Source organism: Anabrus simplex, chromosome 1 (assembly GCF_040414725.1).
Source record: "Anabrus simplex isolate iqAnaSimp1 chromosome 1, ASM4041472v1, whole genome shotgun sequence".
NCBI classification, from domain to species: Eukaryota; Metazoa; Arthropoda; class Insecta; order Orthoptera; family Tettigoniidae; genus Anabrus; species Anabrus simplex.
Genome location: NC_090265.1, coordinates 1,220,287,960 through 1,220,313,072, shown reverse-complemented (window position 1 = coordinate 1,220,313,072; position 25,113 = coordinate 1,220,287,960). Strand labels below are relative to the sequence as shown.

Genomic DNA, 25,113 nt, shown 5'->3' with positions numbered 1-25,113 from the left:
AGAGGTGCTATTGGTTTTTTGTGGCTCTTTATAACACTGCGTGGTGCTATCTGAGAATCCAACTTGACTCTGCGCTGATGACGTGGCAGACATGTCAATATATTTACCGACACTTAAAGAAACGCCCTTCATAACCAAATTCTGGCACTCCGGATGTCTCTCAGACACCAGCAGTAACTAAAATGATGTGAGTAGTAGTAGTAGTAGTAGTAGTAGTAGTAGTAGTAGCCGACTAGCCGCCCTATACAGACGTCGTGCGGATTTTGTTTCTTTGCTCTGTGTTAGCCCTAATGCCCGGTTACCTTGGTCACCGCAGTACATCGTGGCTGTCGAGTGAGCTGTTCGGTGGCCCGCTAGACATCACAACGTCGGTTGCGCTGCTTCTCTAACCCGATATGACATTTCATTTTTATTCGACGTTAACAGTTTGGACGTACAATCGACCGCGGAAGGTCCGTGTAAATTACTGTAGCCTAAATTGAACTGATCTCAGGGGACACTAATACAACATAAATAAATTGCCCTTTGAGTGTAATAAAGAGGACGTATCCGATCACTCTTTGATACTGACGGCACAGGTTGAGACATTTTCCGAACTGCGATGTCTCATGTCACAAAGTATGTGCAATCTTTCCCGCGTTCTAGCGATAACGAGCCTGCCTCTAACCGGAAAGTTCGAGGTCTACATAGTCTACGTCGAAACAACTGAGGAGTTATCGACGGTGAGATAGCGCCCCCGGTCTAGAAAACCAAGAATACCGCCAAGACTATTCGTTGTGCTGACCACGCACAGCTCGTAATCTTCAGGCCTTTGAACTGAAGGAGCGGTCGCTTGGTACTTCAAGGAACATCGAGTTTGATGTCTCACATTTCCTCGCTTGTTTGCCCGGATGTGACAACTCGGAAGAACGCGATCTTCGCAAAGTAGACATATTGTAAGCTTTACAGGTTCCCATTGAATTATATTTTTTGACAAAATTATTTCACAATTCCATTTTAAGAACCTTAAATCATACTTTGATTATGAGATCAGAGATTTAACACATGTTAACAGAACGGGTGCAATACAACATGTTAATACATTAATTTGTATATTTACGAGATACATTAGAGGGGTATTACTAAAAATCTTTACATAACGGCTTGGTGAAGTGGTTATTTTTATTTAAACAAATTATAATTTATGAGAACAAGGCAGTATAACAAACCAAGCAACGCCGATCTAATGTTCTATGTATAAACTAGAAAATGTATAAGCTAAAAAATATGTGCAGTCCCAGGAATCTCGCAACTTCAGCTGTGTCCCAAACATGGCATGGCGCTCATTAAGAGTTAAAATAACAATTTCAAGGATGTCTGGAAGAACGTCCTGAGGCACGCTGCTAGCGACATTGACAATTGGGAAAGCGCTGCAAATGGCATATGCCTGGAAATAGTAAAGAAAGGTGACAAGACAACCGAGAAGATCTGAAACGAATCTCGCACAAAGAACTCTGTGCGAGTTTACAGTTTGGGCTCCCACTTCCTCCACGTGCCAAAACTGTACCAACGACCATCACTGCAGAATAGGACTCAATAGTCATTTCCGATATTTCAAACGAACCAGGGTGCAATACCCCATCGTCCTTTGAGGACGGACGGCAGCCTACCATTAAAATAACAATTTCGAAGTTAACGAGTTCAATACTGACAAGAGATAAATCAGTATCGACAACTTTACTTTCATGACACCGTTCTTCTGCCTGGCTTTCAGCGAGAATACAAGACCAAGTTGTGTAACAATGCATGTTGTGACGTCAGTCCACCAATTTGACGGAAATAACCGAGCAGTAGCACATAGCGCCGTGGGAGCGATTTCAATGCCAAGTACCAAGCGCATTTTTTTTCTTCAATACCGCCACTGCATTCGGTCAATTAAGACAAGTTTATTAGATATTGATTGAATTCAACTACCTGCAACAGAATACTATTGTAGAGGTCTAATTTAATAACGATGCATATTTTTTAAATAATTGCTTTAAACACTATATTAAGATGAAAACGAAAGAGGGCGTGAGAAGCGCAGGGGCTAAGCCGCCGACTTCTTTTTTTTTTTTTTTTTTTTTTACACAGACGACAGAAGTTGAAATCCCGGTAACACCAAGTGAAAAATTGCGTTGTGTTAGGAAGGACAATAAGACAAAATCCAAGAAGAGCCAGAAAGGCTGAGCGACTCCAGAATAAGGCAATTAATGATTCAACACCAGTGAACTATGAACGCACCTTAGAGGCGCTCAAATGGCGAAACAGGGTGCAGGACATCACGATATCAAAGCTGAATTTTGCAGTTTTCTTCTCGTATTTCCAGTCTCTCCTTTTACAAATGGTAAACTTTGTTATGTCTCCCGCTTTTCCGATTAGGACGCTAGAAAAGCATAGAACGTTAGGATGTACTTAATTTTCACACATTATTATTGGTAGCCTATTTAGTCTTTTGTAGTATAACAGTCGCATTTTTCGATGAGAGTTTGTCCTCCCCTTTCCACTATTAAAACAGACGGACCAGATGTTGCAGTTATCGTATTTCAAATACAAATCATGCCACGAGGTGTCTAAATACTTGTTTTCTTCGGCCACAGGGTTTAGCAAGCAAGTCATGTTTTAAAAAACGTAATGTAATGTAATGTAATCTCCAGAAAACAAACTACTAGTCCTGTTGTTCAATTTTCATTCTAATAATCATCGGAATGAAATATCAATAAAATTACCAGTTGTAAAATAATTAATAATCAGTCTACTGGACAAAAATATGAGCACCTCCTAGCGAACATAAGAAATATGTAAGAACCAATTCATTAATTGAATATTATCCAACATACTTCCTGCCGTTGTGCCAGTTTTAGAACCTCTATTCAACACGACAGCGCCACATTAAATAGGTGACACTTCTCTATTACAGAACTCGATCAAATAAGAATGATCAAGTCAGCAGTTAATATTTTAAATGTAACTTCGTCAACATGTATATCATACACACACGGTAAGCTGTTGAATAATACAATAATAAAATATAATATACTATTGACACAGCATAGGTACTTACAGACGACTTGATGGTTCCTGAGATGATTCGTCGCCCTCAATGCGGTAGATCTTGCCGTACATCACATACTCGAAACTATCTGCCCGCGAACCCTCTGAGTCAATAGGGTTCCATTCTCCGCTATCCGGATAACCGTCTTCGCGTAGAGTTGTAGCTAAGACAAGCCGGAACTTATCCCCTGAAACAGAAACAATAAGCTTAGTTTAGTGCTATTACACAAAACCACGACTAAATTGATAAGCCTTCCCATAGCTTATCGCAGCAATTGTCACTGCGACCATCTTTAACCTATGTCTTAAATATCTAGACATTGTGCAGAACTCCTCTGGAAACCAAAACAAAAGTGGTTCCTCCCTTCATAGAAATATGTCTTCAAAACAGTTCATTTCTCAGAAAACACCAAGCAACCGTAAAGCAGCAGGTGTTCAAATCTGGTTCACAGTACGAAATTAACTAGTATATTCTTTGATAGCGTTATATTAGAGGTAAGGGACGTCGCGATCATCACCCTCGAGTTACTGTACGATTCTATGGTGTATAGGAGAAATCCGTGCGATCGTAATTCTATGAGGCTACGATTTGGAGACGTACTCTGGATTTTGAAAGTGGGATGCTCTCTAATACCACGTTTGTAAGAGTGCCCAAAAACCTAATTGAAAATCACAGAATAGGCATGGTACAGAGTAGAACCACTGAGCATTGAGTTTATGGACTTCTAATGGCAAATCTTTGATTTACCACCCACTTTAAGAAGAATACCAAAAACGTATTCTTAAAGAGACCCGACGATACCAATTATGTAAGACATAGTACTTATTCCACAAACGCTAGAAAAATGATCCTATGATACTTCATGAGAAAACAGCATACCTAGCACCTTCAGAAAATATACACAGTGTACAACGAGGCGTTCTAAATAGTAGCCTCGGAATTCGGCCAACTATGGACCACGTCATTTCAACTATCCCCTTCTTTGGGCTTTGACACTTGCCCAGTACTTTCGCATTTCTTCTCTCATGTGTTTATGCTTTTCTTTTTTTTTTTAGCTTCGACTTTTCCTGGAAACCACAGCATGGTTGAAGTTTCTTCTCGAGTGGGACACGTTCCTGGATATCATTACGCGAGACCTCCAGCTCTTCGAGATCTCTTTCTATTTTACTGAACCAGGTCCCTTTTGATTTCCTGCTCCTGAAAGTAGTTAATGATCCGAGAGGTCAATCTTGGTGGGTTCATTCGCGTCAAGTGTCCATAAAACGTGATCACCGGGCGAGCTGGCCATGTGGTTAGGGCTGCGCGGCTCTGAGCTTGTATCCGGAAGATAGTGGGTTCGAATCCCACTGTCGGCATCTCTGAAGATGGTTTTCCGTGGTTTCCCATTTTCACACCAGGCAAATGCTGGGGCTGTACCTTAATTAAGGCCACGGCCGCTTCCTTTCAACTCCTAGGCCTTTCCTATCCCATCGTCGCCACAAGACCTATCTGTGTCAGTGTGACGTAAAGCCACTAGCAAAAAAAAAAAAAAAAAAAAAAAAACACGTGATCTTTCATTTCCGGATAAAGTCTGTTTATCTTCTCCACATCGATGTATATTTCATGCCGTCTTCTGTATTCACCATTTTTTTGATAGGGGGCAAGAATTTTATTAAAATCTTTCTTTCTTTCTTTCTTTCTTTCTTTCTTTCTTTCTTTCTTTGGCTTCCAGCGTTTCAATCAGGCCTCTCTGGTTCATTGTGAGAAATTCCGCAGCGGACAGGACTTCTAGTCGGATGGCACTGCAGCAGTGCCTCAGCTTCGAATTGAACGATATTGACCTTTAGCTGTAGATACCCTTAGTTAGCTGGTATGCCGTTTTAGTTCATGCGTGACGCGAAGGCTTCTTTCTCGGAGATGTTGGTTCTATCCACTCTCCCAGGTACTTAATTCTGCTAGCTTTATCGTTGCTTGTCCCCAACACTAGTTCTCTGACGCAAGCTTGATATTAGTTATGAACGCTGTTTTCTCATCGGAGGTCTGGAGTACCGCATTGTGCCCTAAACTGATTAATTTGTTTTGTGGCTGTGTCTAAAGAAACAGACTGCGAGATCATTATGCAAATGTTAGACCAATCGATTACAAGGTTTAGCTTTCTGTAGTTGAGTCTGACCCCGTTTTAATTCCATCGTTAGTCATTTCTTTGAGTCACTCACGGATGACTTCCCCGACGACACAGTTGAAGAGTAGGGGGTGAAAACACAACTCTTTGCCTAACTTCTGTCTTGATCTCAAAGGCACTTTAAATCTCTCCCGTAAACTTCACCTCAGAGGTGGTTTCGGTGAGGATTTACTGGATGATCGCTTCTGTTTTGTTGTTTAAACCAATTTCTTTCAGAATTTGGATTAGGGTGGAACGATACATCGATCATAGGCCTCTACAAAAATTGCCACAAATTTCATATTCCTGAGCTTTAGATAACAAAGGATGGATTTCAGGTTCAAAATCTGCACGGCACATCAGCGCTCTTTCCTGAACTCACCTTGGTACTCTCCCAGTTGTGGATCTAGTTGTTCCTCTGTCCAAGCCTGAAGAGCTTTTGAGGAAACTGTATAAGTTATTAGAAGGAGAGCGATGCCGCGGTAGCTGTTCAGGTCCGTTCTTGTCATCTTTCTTATGAAGCGGTGAAGCAGGGCAGAAGTCCAGCCATTAGGAAATTTCTAGGTTTTCTAACTCGTGCAAATCATTTCCGTTGGTTTATCCAGTCTTCTCACCCACGTACTTCTGAAGTTCGGCAATTTTAAAGCCATCACCCGGCATCTTGTTGTCCTTGAGATACTGAATTATTTGACTTCTTTCGAGCGAGGATATGAACCTGGATGAACGTGTACATTATCCCCAAAAGGGAATGTGGACTTTAGAACCTCACAACTGAGAAGGGACTCTTAAGTAATTCGCCAGAATCTGGCATTTATCAATGTGAGCTACTTTACGATGGGATCTGAAATGCAGGCTTGAATATTGTGCTTAAATATTCTGTAGAAGTTTCACGTGTTGGTCCTATGAAAGTCTACTTCAATCTGTGTCTGCTGCCATTTTTTGAATGCACGTTTCGGATTACGGGCAATCTTTGCAGCATGTTTTCTGGCGTCCGGGAAGTTTGTCCTGTTAGCTTAATTCTTATGCGAGTTCCACCTCTGCCAGGCAAGCGGCCTTTGCCTGTTCCATCAATTTTCTTTCCTTGCTCAGCTGAGCACTGAAATCTCCAAGCAGCATGATGGTGTGTTTATTAGGAACCTCAGAGAGGAGTTCTTCGAGTTCTTCCAAAAACCGACTGCTCCTTCCCGATCTTTGTTTGCCTGGTTGATTTGTGCACGCACGCTTTGTGCTTTGGAAGGAAACATTCAAGACGTAACTATTACGGGGAGGTGAAGTCCGTGACCGAACCTCGAATCTCCTTTCTGACGATAAATTCTGTGCCGTGGGGGAAGACAATCTTTTATACTTTTATCAGTAAATCTTGTTTCCTGAAATGGCGCAACTAGGATTTGATGTTTCGACAGAACAGTAAATTGTTTTAGTTTGCCGATCTTCACAAGATAATGTTGTTAAAGGCCGCAGAAAAGTTGCGCTGTCTGTGCCTGATCTTGTTTATAGGAGTCTTCGATACCTCCAAACGTGACAGTGGAGGCTCACCAGAATCCGAATGCCGGCATGCGTCACTCAAGGTGAAGGTTGATTGGTTATATCCTGGGATGGATAGATAGATATTATATATTGTGCCATTTCACTGTCCTAAGATAATTCAATGGAGCTAAAATGGTCGCAATTGCAGATACCAAAGTTAAACATGATGCATAAACTCAATCATTCATATCAAGGAGATGCGATATATAACGAGATCGGAACAGTAAAGATCAACATGGCAGTGGCTGAGACAAAAAAAAAAGACTCCGAATTGTTAAGACACTGTATTATTGAAAAATGATAACTGATTGAGCAAGCTTAATGAACGGACGTGTCGATATGAAGAGACTGAAAACGCGTATAAAATCTCAAGAGTTGGAAGAGAATCATTAAAAGAACAAGATTTACGAGGTCTACATTTATTAGAGGACGCGTCATTACAAAAGCAGTAATTAAAACCGCCAAATAAGAAGAGAGTTATAAAGGAATTCATACATCGAAATTTCATCATGGCGAAGACTAGGCCTTGACTCATTTACAAGGAAGAGAATTCGATACTACGCGTATATAGCTGAATTAACTTCTAAAACAATAATTTCAATATATAAAACTGAGACAAGGGTAGACATATTGGTAATCTGCAAACGTTATTAAGATTAAATTCAAGACGAAAGAATTGTCATTGAAACTACAGTATAATGTTAGAAGGCTTTGGATTCAACATTATGACACAACTAACTTCATATAAATATTTGTATCCCATTTGCTCAAGATCTGGCTGCCACTTACTTCTAAGGAAACTAAGGTGAGATTGTCCGGAGGAGGCTGAGCTGAGATGACGGCAACGAAGGTCCTCATTTCCCAAAGCATCCCGATGACCAACGGCAGGATGCGATTGCCAAGCCAGAGCCGTAGATTTCGAGGAGAAACTCATCCAATCCCGCAGGAGCCGAAGGATAAGTTTTCCAGTAAAGTAAGGTAAATCAATGTTATAAAATCCAATGTAATCATTCATATTTGTTTGTGAATAGATGGTTGATCGTTGTAGTCTTCAAAATATCTCAAATATGTTAGATTCTCGCGGAATAATGTTATATTTGTGTCAGAATACATGGATATAGGTAGTCATTTTAAGACATAACCAATCCTGGTTAGGGAGTGTGAAGTGAATTATACATTAGTGCCATTGCTATGACCTTTAAACATATTGAAAGGTTAATCTATATGAATTGTGGAATGTATATCGGTAGAATATTCAATGTTATATGAGAGATGATTAATATCATGGAGTATGAAGATTGAACAGTGCCATAGGCAGTCAGAGTAGGATCATATATCGATATGAGAATAATTCGAAGTGGTAACGAGAGCAGTTAAGAAGAGATTGGATTAATGAAGTGAATAATTAAGAATTAAATGGTTCCAAGCATCAAGTCGAAATCCATATGAGAATTATTGGGAAGAAAAGGAAATATATATGAGAAGAAAGTGATATTGAAGGATAGAGAACTGGAATGTGTGTTGCTACGTCGGTAAAGAAGAAAATGATTATGAAAAAAAAGAGAAGGATATATGGCGCAATCCAGGATCATTAATATTCATGATACCATGATGATCATTCGTTGACAAGTAATCCATATCCTACGATGATGAAAACATATTGAGTTTATAATAGGTTATGGCATAAGTAAATCATCGCAATGAATCATTTTAGGAAGTGTTCAGTAGTAATTTGATTAATTTTTACCTACATTTCTACCGTAAGGTTGAATTTACTTTGAAGATAAGCAGGGCATACACCGAATCATATGCATCGACATTATTATTTCTATATAAATAATTCCAGGAGGTTAGATAATTCATAAACTCTTCATGAATGATATCCTTTACCTACTTTAGTAAATGACAAGGTAATATGTCAGAATTCAGATGTTCGCGTGAGAATATATCTCATTAGTTAAATTTTCACGGTCAAATTGAATTAAAGATAAATGAGATGAGTGATATATTTGTGTTGACAAATGATATTAGATATTAATGTAAATATTAGCACATGCTATTGCTAACTTGATACTGATCTTTTTCCTGACGCATTTAAATGAATTAACAATCCAACAACAAACGAAACCTAATGCCCATCCTAAATAATTACAAGAAGAAGAGTGAAATATGATACTTTCCAAGATGTTTTGTAAATAATTTAGAGAGACTTTGATTTCGATTTATGAACATTTTTATAATGTGGTTGATGATGCGAAGATGTGCGAGTTCATTTCAAATTTTATTGCAAGATTTCAAATTTAAATAACTTTTACTGTATATAATTATAATATTTTTGATCAACAATCCTACTTACTACGACGAAGCAGAATTAATGAATTTAATATCAAAGGATGATTTTCCTCAATTACATTTTTCTTTTCTCACTTTTTAGAATATTAATAAATAATTATGATTAAGATATATTGGTATTCCTATTTATCACCTAGCTTAGGCATTTCATACTTTTTTTTAGATTTGAGGTATAATAGGAATTATTTTCCTGCTGAAACTATTGATTCGTAGGATGGAGACGTCCATCGTTAACTTGGGCAAATGATTCGTTCGTCAAGAAGTACTTCAGATCTTTCCGGAATTCGCGTTAAAAATAATGACAGACAACTAACCCTGAGAGTATGCTGGTCTGGATTTCTTCGCGACCGGCCCTGGACGCAGGAAAGGCTCAATATAGATAAGATAGACAGAAACCTTTATTATCCGGGGCGAAGTTAGTGCTCCTGGCTCTCTTACTTAACCTCCTCTGCTGAACTTTGCGTCATGCTTTTGACAGTCGAAAAACAGTTGATAGGAGCCGGCGATATTTCCCACCGACGAAGTTACGATCAAGGTTGTGATCCTTGGAGAGAACTTCGTGTGGATTTCTGGCATTTCCTCTATACCGCATGCTTCGGTTTACCCGTCCTATATATATTTTTTCTATTTGCTTTATTTTTATTTTTTTTCAATTTGCTTTAGATCTCACCGACACAGATAGATCTTATGGCAACAATGGGATAGGAGTGGGAAAGAAGCGGCCGTGGTTTTAATTAAGGTACAGCCCCAGCATTTACCTGGTGTGAAAATGGTAAACAACGGAAAGCTATCTTCAGGACTGCCGTCAGTGGGGTTCGAACCCACTATCTCCCAGATGCAAACTCACAGCTGCGCGCCCCAAACCACACGGCCAACTCGCCCGGTGTATATATATTTACATTAGTTTTGTATATGAGTAGGTCATGTGAAACTGTCAGCCAGGGGTTGCTCGGACGGAATATTATAATGGAAAAGATAGCCAGCAACCTCAACTTCCCGGGAGTCACCAGAGAAATAATCTGGTCTACTGGCATGTTCCTCAATCCGAGAAACATGCAGTTCATTAAGGGACTTGGGTTTGTAAAGTCGACTGCTGCCCAACCAGATGGTCTTCAGATATTGGAGTACTGCGTGGTCAGCGTAATGACATCCTCAGTCGTATAGTGTGGCTTTCACGGCTGGGACATATATCTACTCACAATGAAACCGAACAAGCAAACGAAAGCCAGGATATCAATTTTGCAGGCCAGACCTGTCACACCGAATTACCTAAACTTGTACCGACCGTATTCCACAAAATATTCCCGGAAGGACAAGCGTGACTGTTATGGAAACACTAGTGTGTATTTATTTAAATTTAATGCATATTAGTCGTTCATTCAGAAATTCCTTGTGCGTGGTGAAGGTCGAGGCTAGCGGAAGGCCACTAACCAGAAATGGAGCAGGTGTCACGTAGTGGAAAGTTACTATCACGAATTTTCATTCATGAGCAAGTGAACCACTCCCGTTCTACATACTTCTTGTCACCAATTACCACTCAATATCAAGACCAGAGACGCGACTTCATAGAGCCAGAAACTCGTTAAAGTGGGTTTGAAAAACGCTCGATAGGATGTTAAAAAAAAAAAACTCCTTCGTAAAGCCAGAAACTGGTTGGAGAGGGTTTTAAAAACTCCCACTCTTAAATACTCCACACGCAGTTGAATGGCAATCTAGCTTTATAACGCGAGCGTGATTTTCATTCACTAATGCATTTTTTTTAATGTCCTACTCACAAAAGAAACAGAACGAAATAGCCACATACACCAAGAGGCCGAATGTAAAACGAATGATCATAACAAGAAACGTACAGCTCTCACACTGTTGTGAAGTAAAGTTACTCATGGAAGGAATTTCGACCAAGGAAAATTTAAGTTACTAGGGTCGAAAGTGAGGTTTTAAGCAGGGGAACGCACTGAGCAGTGCGCAACCGAAGTAGATTGGCCAAATCTTGAAGTTATCAGATGTATTTGTTCATCTTTAAAGTGTTGTGTATTTAAATAGGTGGATGAGGACGTAGTCCCTATATGCGTTTCTGCTGTTTAGCTGCGCCTATCTCAGTACAAGGTGTGAGGAGAAGTTGTAAGGTGCACGTGCAGACACATCCCGGTCGTGATAGTTATATCTCTAGTTCTTTGTAAATATTATTCCCTCTGTTCATCAATAATGTGGCAAACAATGCCGCGTTGCGCCGTAGTGTAGTGAACTGTAAATCCCACAATGAGAATACCTAAGGATTTGAGATAGTTTCTCATGTATTCCCGCATTACTAAACTACAAAATGTTTGTGGGTCGAAGTGCCGTAGCATGAATTTGCCTCGGGAGTGGGTATTCAAACCAGGTGCTGTTCCCTAATTTACATTGTTGTGCATTAACATGAGTATTGTTACAGTAAATAGGAATGGTAATACGCCCGTAGCTAGTGCCTGAATAACTTCAACTACTACAGAAGGAATGATCGGCGCGAAAAACGGCAAATGCAAATATGAGCTACTGAGACCTTTAAAAATCTGTCACTCATAAAGAGCATAGCTGACAGATGTACTGACAGACTGGATAATTCTACTGCCACTTCAAAACAGACCAACTTATTAGAAACTAGTAGCTCTTGCAGCAAGAAACACTTGTTTAACCAATGTTAACATGAAAACAAAATCACGAAACAAACACTTGCAACTAAACTGCCCCCTTCACAGAAAAATGGACGCAAATTACGAACAACATGCGCGCTACTGTGTCTCATGAAGTTCAACGAATATTAAGGAAAATCTTTTCACCGCACCAAATGAGACTCCGTCAAATGGATCTATATGATGTCAATCGAATAAGCAGGACGTAGTAAAGCTACCACACTACATGCTGTTACATAGAAACGCTATACTTGCAATTTCAACGCTAAGAACGGGGATAAACCGGTCCTTTCACTGTCGGTCAGGCATTTGACAAGACATTCTTCTCCTAATTAAACACAAGCTGAACGACAGAACGAATCTGCTTATATTATTCGATGAAATGAACATCGATAGCAGAATCTGTTTTATGACTAAGAAGAAGAAATAATAGTAAGGCCACATACCAATGTTCTCGTCGCCATATACACCACAAAACAATATTTAAAAAAATTAGAATATCAAGGATGCAATGCAATAATAGTCACAGAATGTTGTATCACAGAGACACAACTGGGAAATGTAAACTTTTACAAACTCAAAAGCTTTTCTTTCAATATCTAAAGCAAATAAACAGTAATAAGGAGCAGGATACATTTTTTAAAAGCGAAGGATATTTTTCTTCACTCTGCCTTAGTGCTTTGTATGGCCTCCCTTCCCTGGCATTGTTCTGGGGCCTGTTCCACGAACGACCTTTGCAACTTGTCACTTTTCAATTCTTGCAAAGTCTTCCTGTTCCACCACGATCTACACCGTACTTTTCAATTTCATCGCAAAGTGAAAAGTCTTTGCGAATGAGTGATACGATCAAGTTTATTCCATGGGCAAACTGTATAATACCGTATGATTTTAATACTTTATTTTTTGCGGCGAACTTGGCGGTATAATTGTGGTACCATTAGTTTTAAAGTTTTATCATGGGAAAGAAAGATTATCACAAGAAGCTGGCTGTGCTGGAAGGAGAAACGGGACATCCTTTTTGGCAACATTAAAAATCTCTCAAATAATGACACGCATCAATATTAACGAAAGTACCGTCAACACATCCACACACAGAAGGAAAGTCACCCTTCGTTAGAAATCCCGCTGGTATTACGTGAATTATCAGGCCAACGTACTATGTTAGGAAATATTACATTTACAATAACATCTACGACTTTGGTAACAGTTCTGCAAATAATTGATTTTGATGTCCCATGCACTGCTGCTACACCGTGAAGCTGGGCACCATTTTCTAATCAATGTAAGCATATAAGAATTTGTTCTTTTTCGGAAAGGGATTAACTTCTTTTTGTTGCATGTTTCAATAAATGACCGATCATTTCAAGAATACAGTCAGCCTGTGTTGGGGTACTACGAAATCACTCGCGAAATTCCATCGAAGTGAGGTTATGAAAATTAATCCTGTCTTCGGAGGTTCTCTTGTTGGATTCTTAATCACTGTCCTCACTTGATGATAACAAAAGCTCTCGTCGTAACGTGTTTATATCACTAAACCAAATTCTATGCCGAGAAGCCAGTGTACATAGGTCCTACTTGTTAAATAACAGAGGAATCTTTGCAAGATTTCTGAAAAGTTTTCACTTTATTTCTTTGCACTTTGCATTGAAAAGTGAAAAGATTTCTAACTTTTCACTTTGCAAGCTAAATCTGAAAAGTGATGGTGGAACAAAATCTGAACTGAAAAGTGCAAAGTGAAAAGTTGCAAAGTTCGTTCGATGAACAGTCCCCAGGTCTCTGAAACGGTGTTTCATGCTTGTGAACAGTCCATTGGCATCATCTTGAGGAAGAAGGTAGCATTCCATCTGAACAACTCTAACGAGGACTGAAGTGCCTGAGGAGGTTGTGGATCAAAAACAGCTGTTTTCAGACTGTCCCATGCATGTTCAATGCAGTTCGTGTACGGCGAATTCGCTAACTGATCCATATGGTTGATAACCACCTCTCTTATGAAGTTCCGCACTCGATGAGGGCGACGTACAAATGCCCGAAGAATTTCATCGGTATGCCGCTGGACAGTTAACATCCCTGGAACTGGTATGAAACATGTGGGACAGCCATGCATAATCCTAGCCCAAAACATTACACCACCACCACCACCACCACCACCACCACCACTAAACGCACGCACCTCTTGAACATGCAGGTATCTTCCACTGCGTCCTTTACGTCTCCACACCCTCCGTCATATTGTACCTGGCCGAAGTGATATCAGTATTTCATCTGCAGACATGTCATTACGCCATTGATCCAACAACCAATTAAGATGTTTGATTGCCCAACTTCTCCTCTCAACACAATGACGATTCTATAGTGGAACACGTCGAATTGGTCGAAATTATCTTAGTTCGGCACTATGCGGCCCATTGGGTATAGTTTGTGGAGATACATGGACCCCGGTTCCCTTCAAGAAGTCACCTCGTAACTGTCGAGCAGTCCAAGTTGGTCTCTTCCGCGCTGATACGCAGATACACCGACCTTGACGTGGCGTTGTCACCCTCGATCTATCAGTCATACCATTGGTCTCATGGTACCTTCCCATGTTTTTGACACTGCACCTTGGGTAATCTCTACATGCATGATATTGCTGCTTGAGTATGCCCACCCTGAATCAATGCCACAATTCTGGCTTGGTTAAACTGGGAAATACAGAACTAGAAAAAGTTAAAAGCCAAATATTTATAGCACTGCTCACCGGGTAGAGAATGAAACTGTTCTTTGTCCTGTTCAATTAGCAAAGTACTATAACCGCAAACCATGGATATTTAATTATGTACACTGAGCTAGTCCTGATAGGTGGAGGTGGCGGTGATTATTGTCTTAAGAGGAAGTACAACTGGGCGACCATCCTTTATCAAACACTAATTAGAAAGAAAACATGGAAAGAGTCCGACACTTTGAAAAATAAGGATATCGACCAAAGAAAGACATGGATCACGACGGACGTGAAAGTGAAAGACTTCGTAACCTAATACCGTCGGGGCCGGAAAAGAACAAGAGTTGACCAAGGGAGGTCGATAGGACAGATGAAACTGAGGAGCCTGGCACAAGTAAGGTTTTGTCAGGTGATCGGACGATAGTAAAACTGAAGTATGAGAAGGAATGTCGTAATATTACATCATAAAGGCACATTCCATGCTCCCGCTGGACCAGAGGTGAGTCACCTACCGTAATCATAGATAGTTTCGCTGTTACTACGACATCATAAAAAAGAGAGAGAGAGAGAGAGAGAGAGAGAGAGAGAGAGTGTGTGTGTGTGTGTGTGTGTGTGTGATGCGCGCGCGTGTGTGTGTGTGTGTGTGTGTGTGTGTGTGTGTGTGTGTGTGTGTGTGTTCATACTAGCGGGACCACAACGCCACATCACATGAGGCACGTTGAAGGAAATAAGCTATACAGTATGTACCAATTCTATTCGTACGGGCTGTTTGCTTTAGTACTTCAACGCACTGCCAGAAAATGATAAACTGAAGAGGATTTTATTCACTGAACATATATTCAACAAAGCCTTCATAAAACATATCTACTGTATTTGTTTGCAATCATGTTAACAAAACATACAGTTTCTAATTAAGAATAGCGCGCCCATAATCTTGTATCTTTTCTATTCGTACAAGCAAACTGAACACTTGAAATAAACAAAAAATGAAAGGTTCCTGGAACATGTTAATATCTAGCAGAATGTCCCCTAGCCTTTATAACTGTCTGACATCGTCGCCGCATAGAATACACTAATTTTTTGCACATGTCCGGGCTGATTTTCTGCCATTCCTGAAGAATCACACTTTTAAGTTCCTCCTTCGTACGCACACATTGTCTACGGAGATTTCTCTTTAACGTAGTCAAAAGATGTTCGATGGGATTTAAATCCGGTGACTGGGAAGGTGTTCTAAGCTGCTTAGGAATGTTCCAGATAAACGATGTCTTATTAATATCAGCAGTGTGTTTTGGGTCATTATCATGCCGGAACATATAAACAGGTGGCATTCCCATTTTTTCCACACCCTGCTTCACGTTTTCCCTCAGGATTGCATTATAGCCCTCCTTGTTCATTATTCCGTCAATGAAATGTATGTTACCCACACCTCTGGCCGACATACAGCCCCAAAGCATTACATACAGACCACCGTATTTTACAGCTGGGAGTGTATTCACCACATCATTGTCCGTACCAATTTTTCTCCATATTCTGTGGATGCCATCTGACTCAAATAGGTTTATTTTTGTCTCATCAGACCAGATAACATCATTCCAGAATTCATTTTCCTTATTTATATGCTACTTTGCGAATGCCAGTCTAAGCCGTCTGTTTTTTCTACTTACATATGGCCTTTTCCGAGGGATTCTTCCATAGTACCCATGCCGATACAGGATCCGACGGATGGTGGAGTTGCTGATATTCTTTCCAGTTCGTTCCTCCGTGATTTGTCTCAATAATGGTGCACTTAATTTGGAATCAGCCGAACAACAAATCGTTCTTCCCTTTCAGTTTAACACTTTCTCCTGGGTTTCCTTGGCTTGTTCTTAACAGTGCCTTTGTATTTAAGTTTATTAACCACATATTGCACCGTAGAATGTGTTCTATTGACTAGCTGCCCAATATTTCGTAATGAAAATCCTTTAAGTGCCGGTTTATGTACAGTGTTCTTAAGCTCCGTACTTAACTCTGCACTCCTACCCATGTCCACCACAGATACACTACGAAGGAGAGTAACGCACTTGAGCAGTCTTATGCCGTCACTGAGACTTTTCCGTGCATCGCAAACAAACAGTGGGCATCATCCTGTCCATGTGTACGAATACAACTGGTACACGCATTTGTCGATGCCGGCACATTCATATAAAATATTCTTGCCTGTATGGAAATAAGTATGGTTTTCACGAATTATCATTGACAAACTATGTTTTTACCCGTAAAGTACGTTTTATTTCAATTTTTCAGTCCTTAATGTGAATATACGAGTCTTCATAATAAACTGAAGCCTGTACGAATAACAGACACACATACTGTATTTAGCGGGGCGAGAAGCTACAGCGGGAAGATCGTTCTTTTGCCGCTAAACGCTGGACTAAACAAGCTAGATTTAGGGGGGAAACAAGTTAAGTTGGCAACAGTGTGGATCCGTCGAGGATACTGGGCGAGAGAAAACTTGGAATTTCCTTGTATGCTAATTGCGTCTCGGCTAAATATATCTACTGAAATGACATCCTCCTCCATGAGACTCCTGTATAGTAACTCTTTCTCGGAATGAGATCTTCTAAACCTGCTATTTGTCTGTTCTGGGAAAATAAAGAAAAGTATGTCTACAACAGTATTTGGAAATCCTGTGTTCGAAACTCGACGCAGATAACATATACCTTGTCAAAAACGCCGCCTCAATTTAAGTAAAAAATGCACAAAATATAACCAAATGTATAACCTTATATCAATAAAATGACTTGCATTACCACACAGCCCAGATCAGGGACTATCGTTTCGGAATAAGACGTGAAAAGGACCTGGGCAATATTTAACGAAATGTGTACGGTAGGAGAATATTTACTCACTCCACTTACTTCGGACGTAACTGCTGTTATTTGCATCAAGACGTCATGCACGGTCTTCCCTTCTGACTAGGGGTGTGCAAATCTTGTGCTAAAATGCATTTATACTGAACATGTCTGCCAGAAGTATGCATTTCGAAATCAACATCAAAAGTAAATTATGTATGGTTTATTTCATACTCATCTTATTAATAATACAAAATGGAATAGTGTATTGCATTTGTGACAATAAGGCACTCAAAATCATTTACGTGCTGTAGATCGTGAACACAACCAACCTCACGAAGCATTTCGTACATAGACATAAAGCTGATAAGATAATCATCTGTTAAACGTACACACGCATCCATTTTCAACTTTCTTGTTTCGACACAGAGACAAAGTTCCGTACAGTTCTCCGGTGATATGGAAATATTCGACATAGTGCACCCCTGAACTACCAGCCAAGAGGACAATTCTCTACTGTTATCTGTCTCATAGGAGATTGCTGACGAAAATGAGGGCTATTAAACTACGGAAAACAGTGACTGAATGGATAGCTGAATCTATAGAAAAGAAGACTCGGCGTCCCCAAGGCAGTATATTGCAGGGCCATTTTCTTCTTATATATAAATAGTATGCATAACGAACTGGAAATATACACAAGGCTTTTTGTGGATGATGCAATACTGCATAAGGTAATAAACAACCTACAAGATGTGAGAAACTGTAAAAAGACCTTGACACTGGTGTGAGATCGACAACAGACAATGGTAGGATAGTAAACAGGTTGAAATGTCAAGTTGTTTCACCACGAGGAAACTTCATCTGTTTTAATTACTGTGTTGGAGTGAAAGTACCTCATGGAAACTATTGTAAGTACCTAGGTGGTAAATAAGGAAATATATTCATTGGGGTAATCACATTAACGGTACTGTAAATAAAGGTTACAGATCTCTTCATATGGCGTATTGAAGGGTTGCAGTAAGGAGAGGGCGATTAAGTTACTCGTAAGTGACTGGGAGAGAGAACAAGATGTTTTTTTTTTTAAAAAAATACAGTTCTTTCATTCATCCACTCAATCATGAATGATCTCACCCCAGTTGGTGGCTATCCGTGACTGGGTGAGAAGAAATTTATTCATTCATGCACGAGCACAATCCAATCATGAAATCATTCACTCACCAATTCATACAGGCACTCAGTTATTCTTTCAGTGATTCAATTTCTTCAAAATGTATGTTGTAATTGTAGGATAACTCTATAAAGTCTGATGAGACAAAAGTAAGCACTAATACAAATTAGGGAAGGGAAGATACACGTTTGTCATAGACTATATAACTCTGTTAACGTCTAGGACAAAATACATAGGTCTACACTTAAAGAAAAAACTAAACTTTAGAAACTGGATTGAAAAAGTTTAACTGTAATGTTTAGTGTGTCCGGCCCCGCGGTGTAGGTGGCCTGTCACCCGGCGGCCCCGGGTTCGATTCCAGGCCGGGTCAGGGTTTTTTAATTGTAAATTATTAGTATCTATGGCCTGGGGACTGGGTGTTTGTGTCGTCCTTAACGTTCCTTTCCTCACATTCAACACCCTACACTTCCGCAATTCCAATTACACGCAGGTTCTTATTACATGGTGCAAGTAGTGGCAAAAGATCACTAGAGGTATTCTAAGTTACTGGTAAGCCCCAATTAGAGTGTAGTTCCTGTGTATGGGACTCTAACCAGGATTACTTGATTCGGGAACTGGAAAATGTTCAAAGGAAAGCAGCACGATTTGTTCTTGGTGATTTTCGACAAATATTGACACGAAAAGTTACAAACTTTGCGCTGGGAAGACTTGGGAATAAGAAGACGAACAGCTCAACGCTGGTTTGATCCTCCACAGTTCCGCCAACAGCTGTCATAGATAGCCTAGGCGTCACTGAAGAGGCATACAAGGGAAATGAGGAGCGAGGTAGTTTCCCGTTGCTTGGGACGACATTAGTAGACGAATAAGCTTGGAATTTTTAGAAGTATAATATGAAGATAGAGATTCAATAGGGCAAATATTCGATTATAGGAAGAGGAATTAGGGATTGGAATACTTTACCACGGAATGTATTCAATACATGTCCAATTTCTTTGAAATCATTTAAGAAAAGTCTAGGTAAACAAGTGATGGAAAATCTGCCATCTGGGCGATAGCTGCACTGGAGTAAGTCGGCCGTGGTCAATATGTATAGATGTATGTATGTATGTATGTATGTATGTATGTATGTATGTATGTATGTATGTCCAAAACTCGTCCCTTTTCTATACGCAGTCGGGTGTGAAGTGAATCTTCGTAGCGAGTTTTAACGACCGGATGCCCTTCCTGACGTTAATTTCATCAGAGGAGTTAATAAGATGAAATGAATGACGTGATATATGACAGTAGGAAGGAAGAGGGTGAAACTCGGTGCCGGCACACAGCCTATTGTCGAATACCACCAACGGGTCTGTTAAAGGCCAAAACGCTAACCATTTAGCCATGGAGTCTGGCACAGCATGGATTGAGCGACATGGATATACACAGCCGGGCACACAGCAAATAATACATCTTGACAGAGCTCCATTTCCGCAATAACCACGGGGTGTTTCATAGTGGAAAATAAATAAATAAATTAAACAAAAACACAATGCACAATCTTTCAAAGAGCTGACTCGCAAGATGAGTGTAAATATACACAGTAATACAGAAGTACATAACTGTATTATCATACACATGAAAGCTAATCTTCCTCTAATTCTTCATGGCCCTTTTTGTCAAATTTCTTGGGGTCGGTGCGCGCGCTGTTATTTTGGGGGAGGGGCGGGGCAGTTTTAAGACCGGATGTCCTTCCTGACGCCAACCAATGTTGAGGGATGTAACAAGTATTCTATGTTTCTGTAGTGGTTGTAGTGTGGTGTCTGTAGATGAAGAGATGTGCATTGAGATTAACACAAAAATCCAGTCCCGAAGCTACAGAAATTAACCATACGCAGTTAAAACTCCCCAGTTCAGTGACGAATCAACCCGGTACGCTGATATTAAGCCAAGGAGCCGGACACATGCAACACAGAAGTGTAATAGTTGTTCTCAAGTTCTAATTAAATAGCATCTCTGCATCAGCTTCTGTAAAATTAAAAGCTGCTTGGGTGCATCAGGTATCATTAAATTTCTTACACAGTGTGATCTCATCTGAAAAATTTGCACCTTCTGCCAACGAATAGCATAGAAATTAAGCGAAGTAGCTCATGGACATGAGGTTACGATTTCCTGAATCCAACAGACATGGAAACATCTCATTGGGTTGAGATAGACGATTCAAGCATAACACACAACCTGGGACGGGGAACAGAAATCAAGAAAAGGGACGAGTAATGCGGTCAAATTGTATTACGAACGCAAAGGAGTCATGTGTTTGGTTTACGAGCGTACCTTTCGGTAGGAGAATAGTAACAGATGTTTTAAAAGAAAAAGTGGAGCAGAATACAAGAAAGCCATGGATTAATTATCTCGTAGGGGTCTAACGCACCAGGTGGACTGAAGCATACACACGTAGAATATTTGAAACACCTGTGCCTATAGTCCATCTTCGTAGTAAGCGTCTTTCTGGACGACCGGAGGTGTGGCCTAGCCTCGTGTGCGAGGAACTATGGGAGCGTTCGCGCTAGTGGTGGGGGAAAAACTTGAACCTTTCCTCCAGCTGACACAGTCGAGTTCAGGCAGCGGACGTAGCCCTGGGAACTGACTGAAATAGTGTGGAAAGCTTAGGCGCGATACGTTCCCGGGTCGGGGTTGTCATTATGCAATGGCTCATCGGTGTACATACATCACACTAACTCAAAGGTGTAGGAATTACTTAATATGATAAACTAGTGAAAATAAAATAGTACCGTTCATTGTACAAATCGAGTCATATTTCGATTGTCTGCCTTAAAACCTTGTCAATTAACTACACAGGCCTTTGAGCATAACATTCTAAAATTTCAGTTCTATTCCAGTACGGAAATACTTCGTAACTTTCGTCGTAAATGTTGGTGACGTCAAGAAATCAGAGGGTCATGCCTAAAAGAATTCATATCGGATGATGCTTTCGACACAACGTGAAATAAATCTCAGTGTATAGTAAAAGTGGAGGTCAATATTTTGGCACTCTGTAGCCTTTAATTTATTCTTATACATTCTTACGAATATGAAATCTGTTATATAAAATTGAAAGGTTTGAACCATTTGGTAGAAAATCAATTGAACATAAGACAGTAACTTGCAACTGGTAATACTGCGAATAAAGGAAGTTCGTTTGAAACTGTACTGTACTGTACTGTATACCAAGGAAAGGCGCATCGGTACGCGCTATCAGTTCATCAATCGCCTAACGAATAGGAGGAAGTTGTTTCCACTGACAGCTTGGAGATATAATCTACTTAACGTGATTTCTAGTGAAATACGTATAAAAGAGATTAATTAATGCAAATTTGTCGGGAAAATGCAGAGAAGAAGCATTAGTAGAAATACTTCAGCTACTTTCATAATAACATTAACAATGTCTACTTTTCTTGTCCATCAGAAGAAATGTAATAATATATAATACTCTTGAATAACCTGCTATTGTTATGACTGAGAGAACAGGTCTCCTACAGCAACAGCAGCAACAAAAACAACAACGAAAACAGCAACAAAATGCTCCGGAACAATAGACAATATAAATCTGTCTCATAAAATCAGAGCAAAAATATTATCGGACTTCTTACGTGTTCTATGATCACGTTTGTTTAATATTCGGAGTTCAGGGATCGTATTTACAAATAATTCAGAATAATCTTCACTCTCGTCTGAATCAGTGTCATCTGAAGTTTCACCGAGGTTGATGTCGGACTGGTCTAATTCTAATTCCTTATACATGGTGTTGTCACGCTCCCAGTATTCCAGCTCAGTGTCTTTTACGTGGTCGCAACATTTTTTCCGTTTGTCTTGCGAATACTGTGCAAGCAATATCCGCAAAGAGCTTCCTTTTTGTCGAGTGTGTCTGCTGTCAAGTCACGAGTGATCTATAAGACAGAGAAATATTTCGTACAGAATAAGCATTTTTATTTATATTGGGAGTAGGAGCGCCTCATTTATGAACAGTGAAGGCATTAGAGATGCTATGGCACACATTTTTATGCTAAAAACTAATTATGCTGTATTACTTTTAATTGAGATATATTCTTTTTTTTTTTTGCTAGGGGCTTTACGTCGCACCGACACAGATAGGTCTTATGGCGACGATGGGATAGGCAAAGGCCTAGGAGTTGGAAGGAAGCGGCCGTAGCCTTAATTAAGGTACAGCCCCAGCATTTGCCTGGTGTGAAAATGGGAAACCACGGAAAACCATCTTCAGGGCTACCGATAGTGGGATTCGAACCTACTATCTCCCGGATGCAAGCTCACAGCCACGCGCCTCTACGCGCACGGCCAACTCGCCCGGTGAGATATATTCTTATCACGGACCTCTCCTTTGATATCTCCCCAAACCGACTCAGTGTGATTGAGATCTGGATATGTTTCATATGTTCACTCATGGTATAAACACTTTCACGTGCCTAGCCTCGCAGTGGTCTCCCAGATTTAGAAGAGGACCTAGAAGCCATGCTCGTCACTTCAGTAATTTCAACTTAGCCCGCACGTAACAACACGCGCCGCTTGAGAGGCGTTTTCACTTCAGCGCTAGCCTGGCGACTGGACCTGCTGTAGGAGTGGGGGGACGATAGCTCCCACCACTGCATGCGCAACCATTTCTCGCGCAGGACGCTTTCAACCAAAACGGACTATAGCACAATGCGGGTGACCTTGAAGACTGACGTCACATCTTGGACTGAGTGACGCGGATGTACACAGCAGGTCACAGCAAAGGCTACATCTTGACAAATGCTGTATTTCCGCAATAGCCACGGCATGTTTCGATGATGATGATGATGATGATGATGATAATGCTTGTTTCAAGAGGCCTAACATCTAGGCCATCGGTCCCTAATGGTACGAAATGAGACGAAATGCAATGACAATTTAAAAGTACAAAATTCATCCACTGACCAGAATTCAAAACGTGATGATGAAGAATGAATGGATTAATATGAATTTAAAACAATCAGTGGATCCGACCCGTAATGCCTCACCTTCGCATGAACTATATTAAAACAATTGTATTACTGACAAAGGGACTGCTTCCAAAGCATAATCCTGAATCAATTATGCTTGTTGTCTAAAGGGGTTCAAAATCCAGGTCAACGGCCCCTCATAATGGTAAAGTAGAAAACATGAATTTACAAATCACGTTTGCGCTGCATTACATGTTTAGCGTGAATTTTCATCAGTACTATATTGATCACACATGAAAACAAGATCAAATTCCGTTTCATTCTGGCAAAGTTCGTGGTAAAGAATGTTACGAAAAGAACACTGGAACCATTTTCTTCATTTTCTTCCATTCTGTTTCTTGCTGTCTTCGGAAAATGTCCCACCACATATACCACAAATTCAGTCTTCTTCCTGACTTTCACGATGTTTTAGTGTAGACTTTTCTATGTTTCTCTTTCCCGAGGTAGACCTAGCAGCTTTTTAGACGACCGAGATTGGCTGTTTCTCATGAACCCTTTCTTTTGGAAGTGGCATTGTTGTCGAAGATGGAACGCCTACTTCAGCGTTTGATGGGGATAGTGTTCTTAATGTGGTCAGAAGTTTTCCTTGAGGGCTCTTTTTTCATGGTGCCGAGGCTCGAGTGTTTTTGAAAAGGTGATCAATGGTTGAAGGTAGGGAATAATTGTTCTTACATGCTGGAAGTGGGCCTAACTCGCTCTGTTAACAGGGATGGAGCAAGTTTTTCTTGAGAAATTGCTTTGTTCATTGAATGGTACTTTAAAAGCATGTTTTATAGTTTTGGAAGACATGGCTTCAACAAATGGAGGTTTGAATATTCTATGAAAATAATACGATACCAGTCTTTGCATTCTGTTCCTCATTTTTTTTAGATGCCAGTTTGTGAATGGAAGCAATCGTACTGAAAAAAGTAAAATGTCCAAATTTGGTAACTGTATTTGGCGATAGGCCGGCCCCGTGGTGTAGGGGTAGCGTGCCTGCCTCTTACCCGGAGGCCCCGGGTTCGATTCCCGGCCAGGTCAGGGATTTTTACCTGGACCTGAGGGCTGGTTCGAGGTCCGCTCAGCCTACGTGATTAGAATTGAGGAGCTATCTGACGGTGAGATGGCGGCCCCGGTCTAGAAAGCCAAGAATAACGGCCGAGAGGATTCGTCGTGCTGACCACACGACACCTCGTAATCTGCAGGCCTTCGGGATGAGCAACGGTCGCTTGGTAGGCCAAGGCTCTTCAAGGGCTGTAGTGCCATGGAGTTTGGTTTGGTTTGGTTTGGTTTGGTCTTTATTTGGTGATAGGCAGTGTGATATATATATATAGGGTATACCGTATTTGATGATAGTGTAGATTTCGAAAATAACTACAGTGTGATATATATATAGGGTATACCGTATTTGATGATAGTGTAGATTTCGAAAATAACTACAAAATTCCGTAATACATTTACAAAAGTATTTCATCATTTATTATCTAATTACCCAGTTTATCTACAAGCTTCACCTTCACATGGAATGAGACGTTGAAATCCTTATTTTACATGGCCTTTTCCTAATGCTCTATAATGTATCCAAGTTATTATTGCGATATTTTACATAATTTATAATAAGGTGTATCACCAAATAAAAGTCCTTCACCCTACTTATCGCTAGTAAA

At 40.3% G+C, this 25,113-nt stretch overlaps 1 protein-coding gene across 3 annotated transcripts in view; it reads right to left on the bottom strand.

The window, feature by feature from the left end:
• The window catches only part of Polr2H (DNA-directed RNA polymerases I, II, and III subunit Rpb8), a 750,482-nt gene that overhangs the window by 97,668 nt on the left and 627,701 nt on the right, over positions 1-25,113 (bottom strand). For all 3 annotated transcript variants that reach the window (XM_067137576.2, XM_068225446.1, XM_067137577.2), the window contains one exon: positions 3,083-3,260. In XM_067137576.2, coding sequence (XP_066993677.1) covers positions 3,083-3,260 — 178 coding nt within the window. The remainder of the gene's footprint in view (positions 1-3,082; positions 3,261-25,113) is intronic.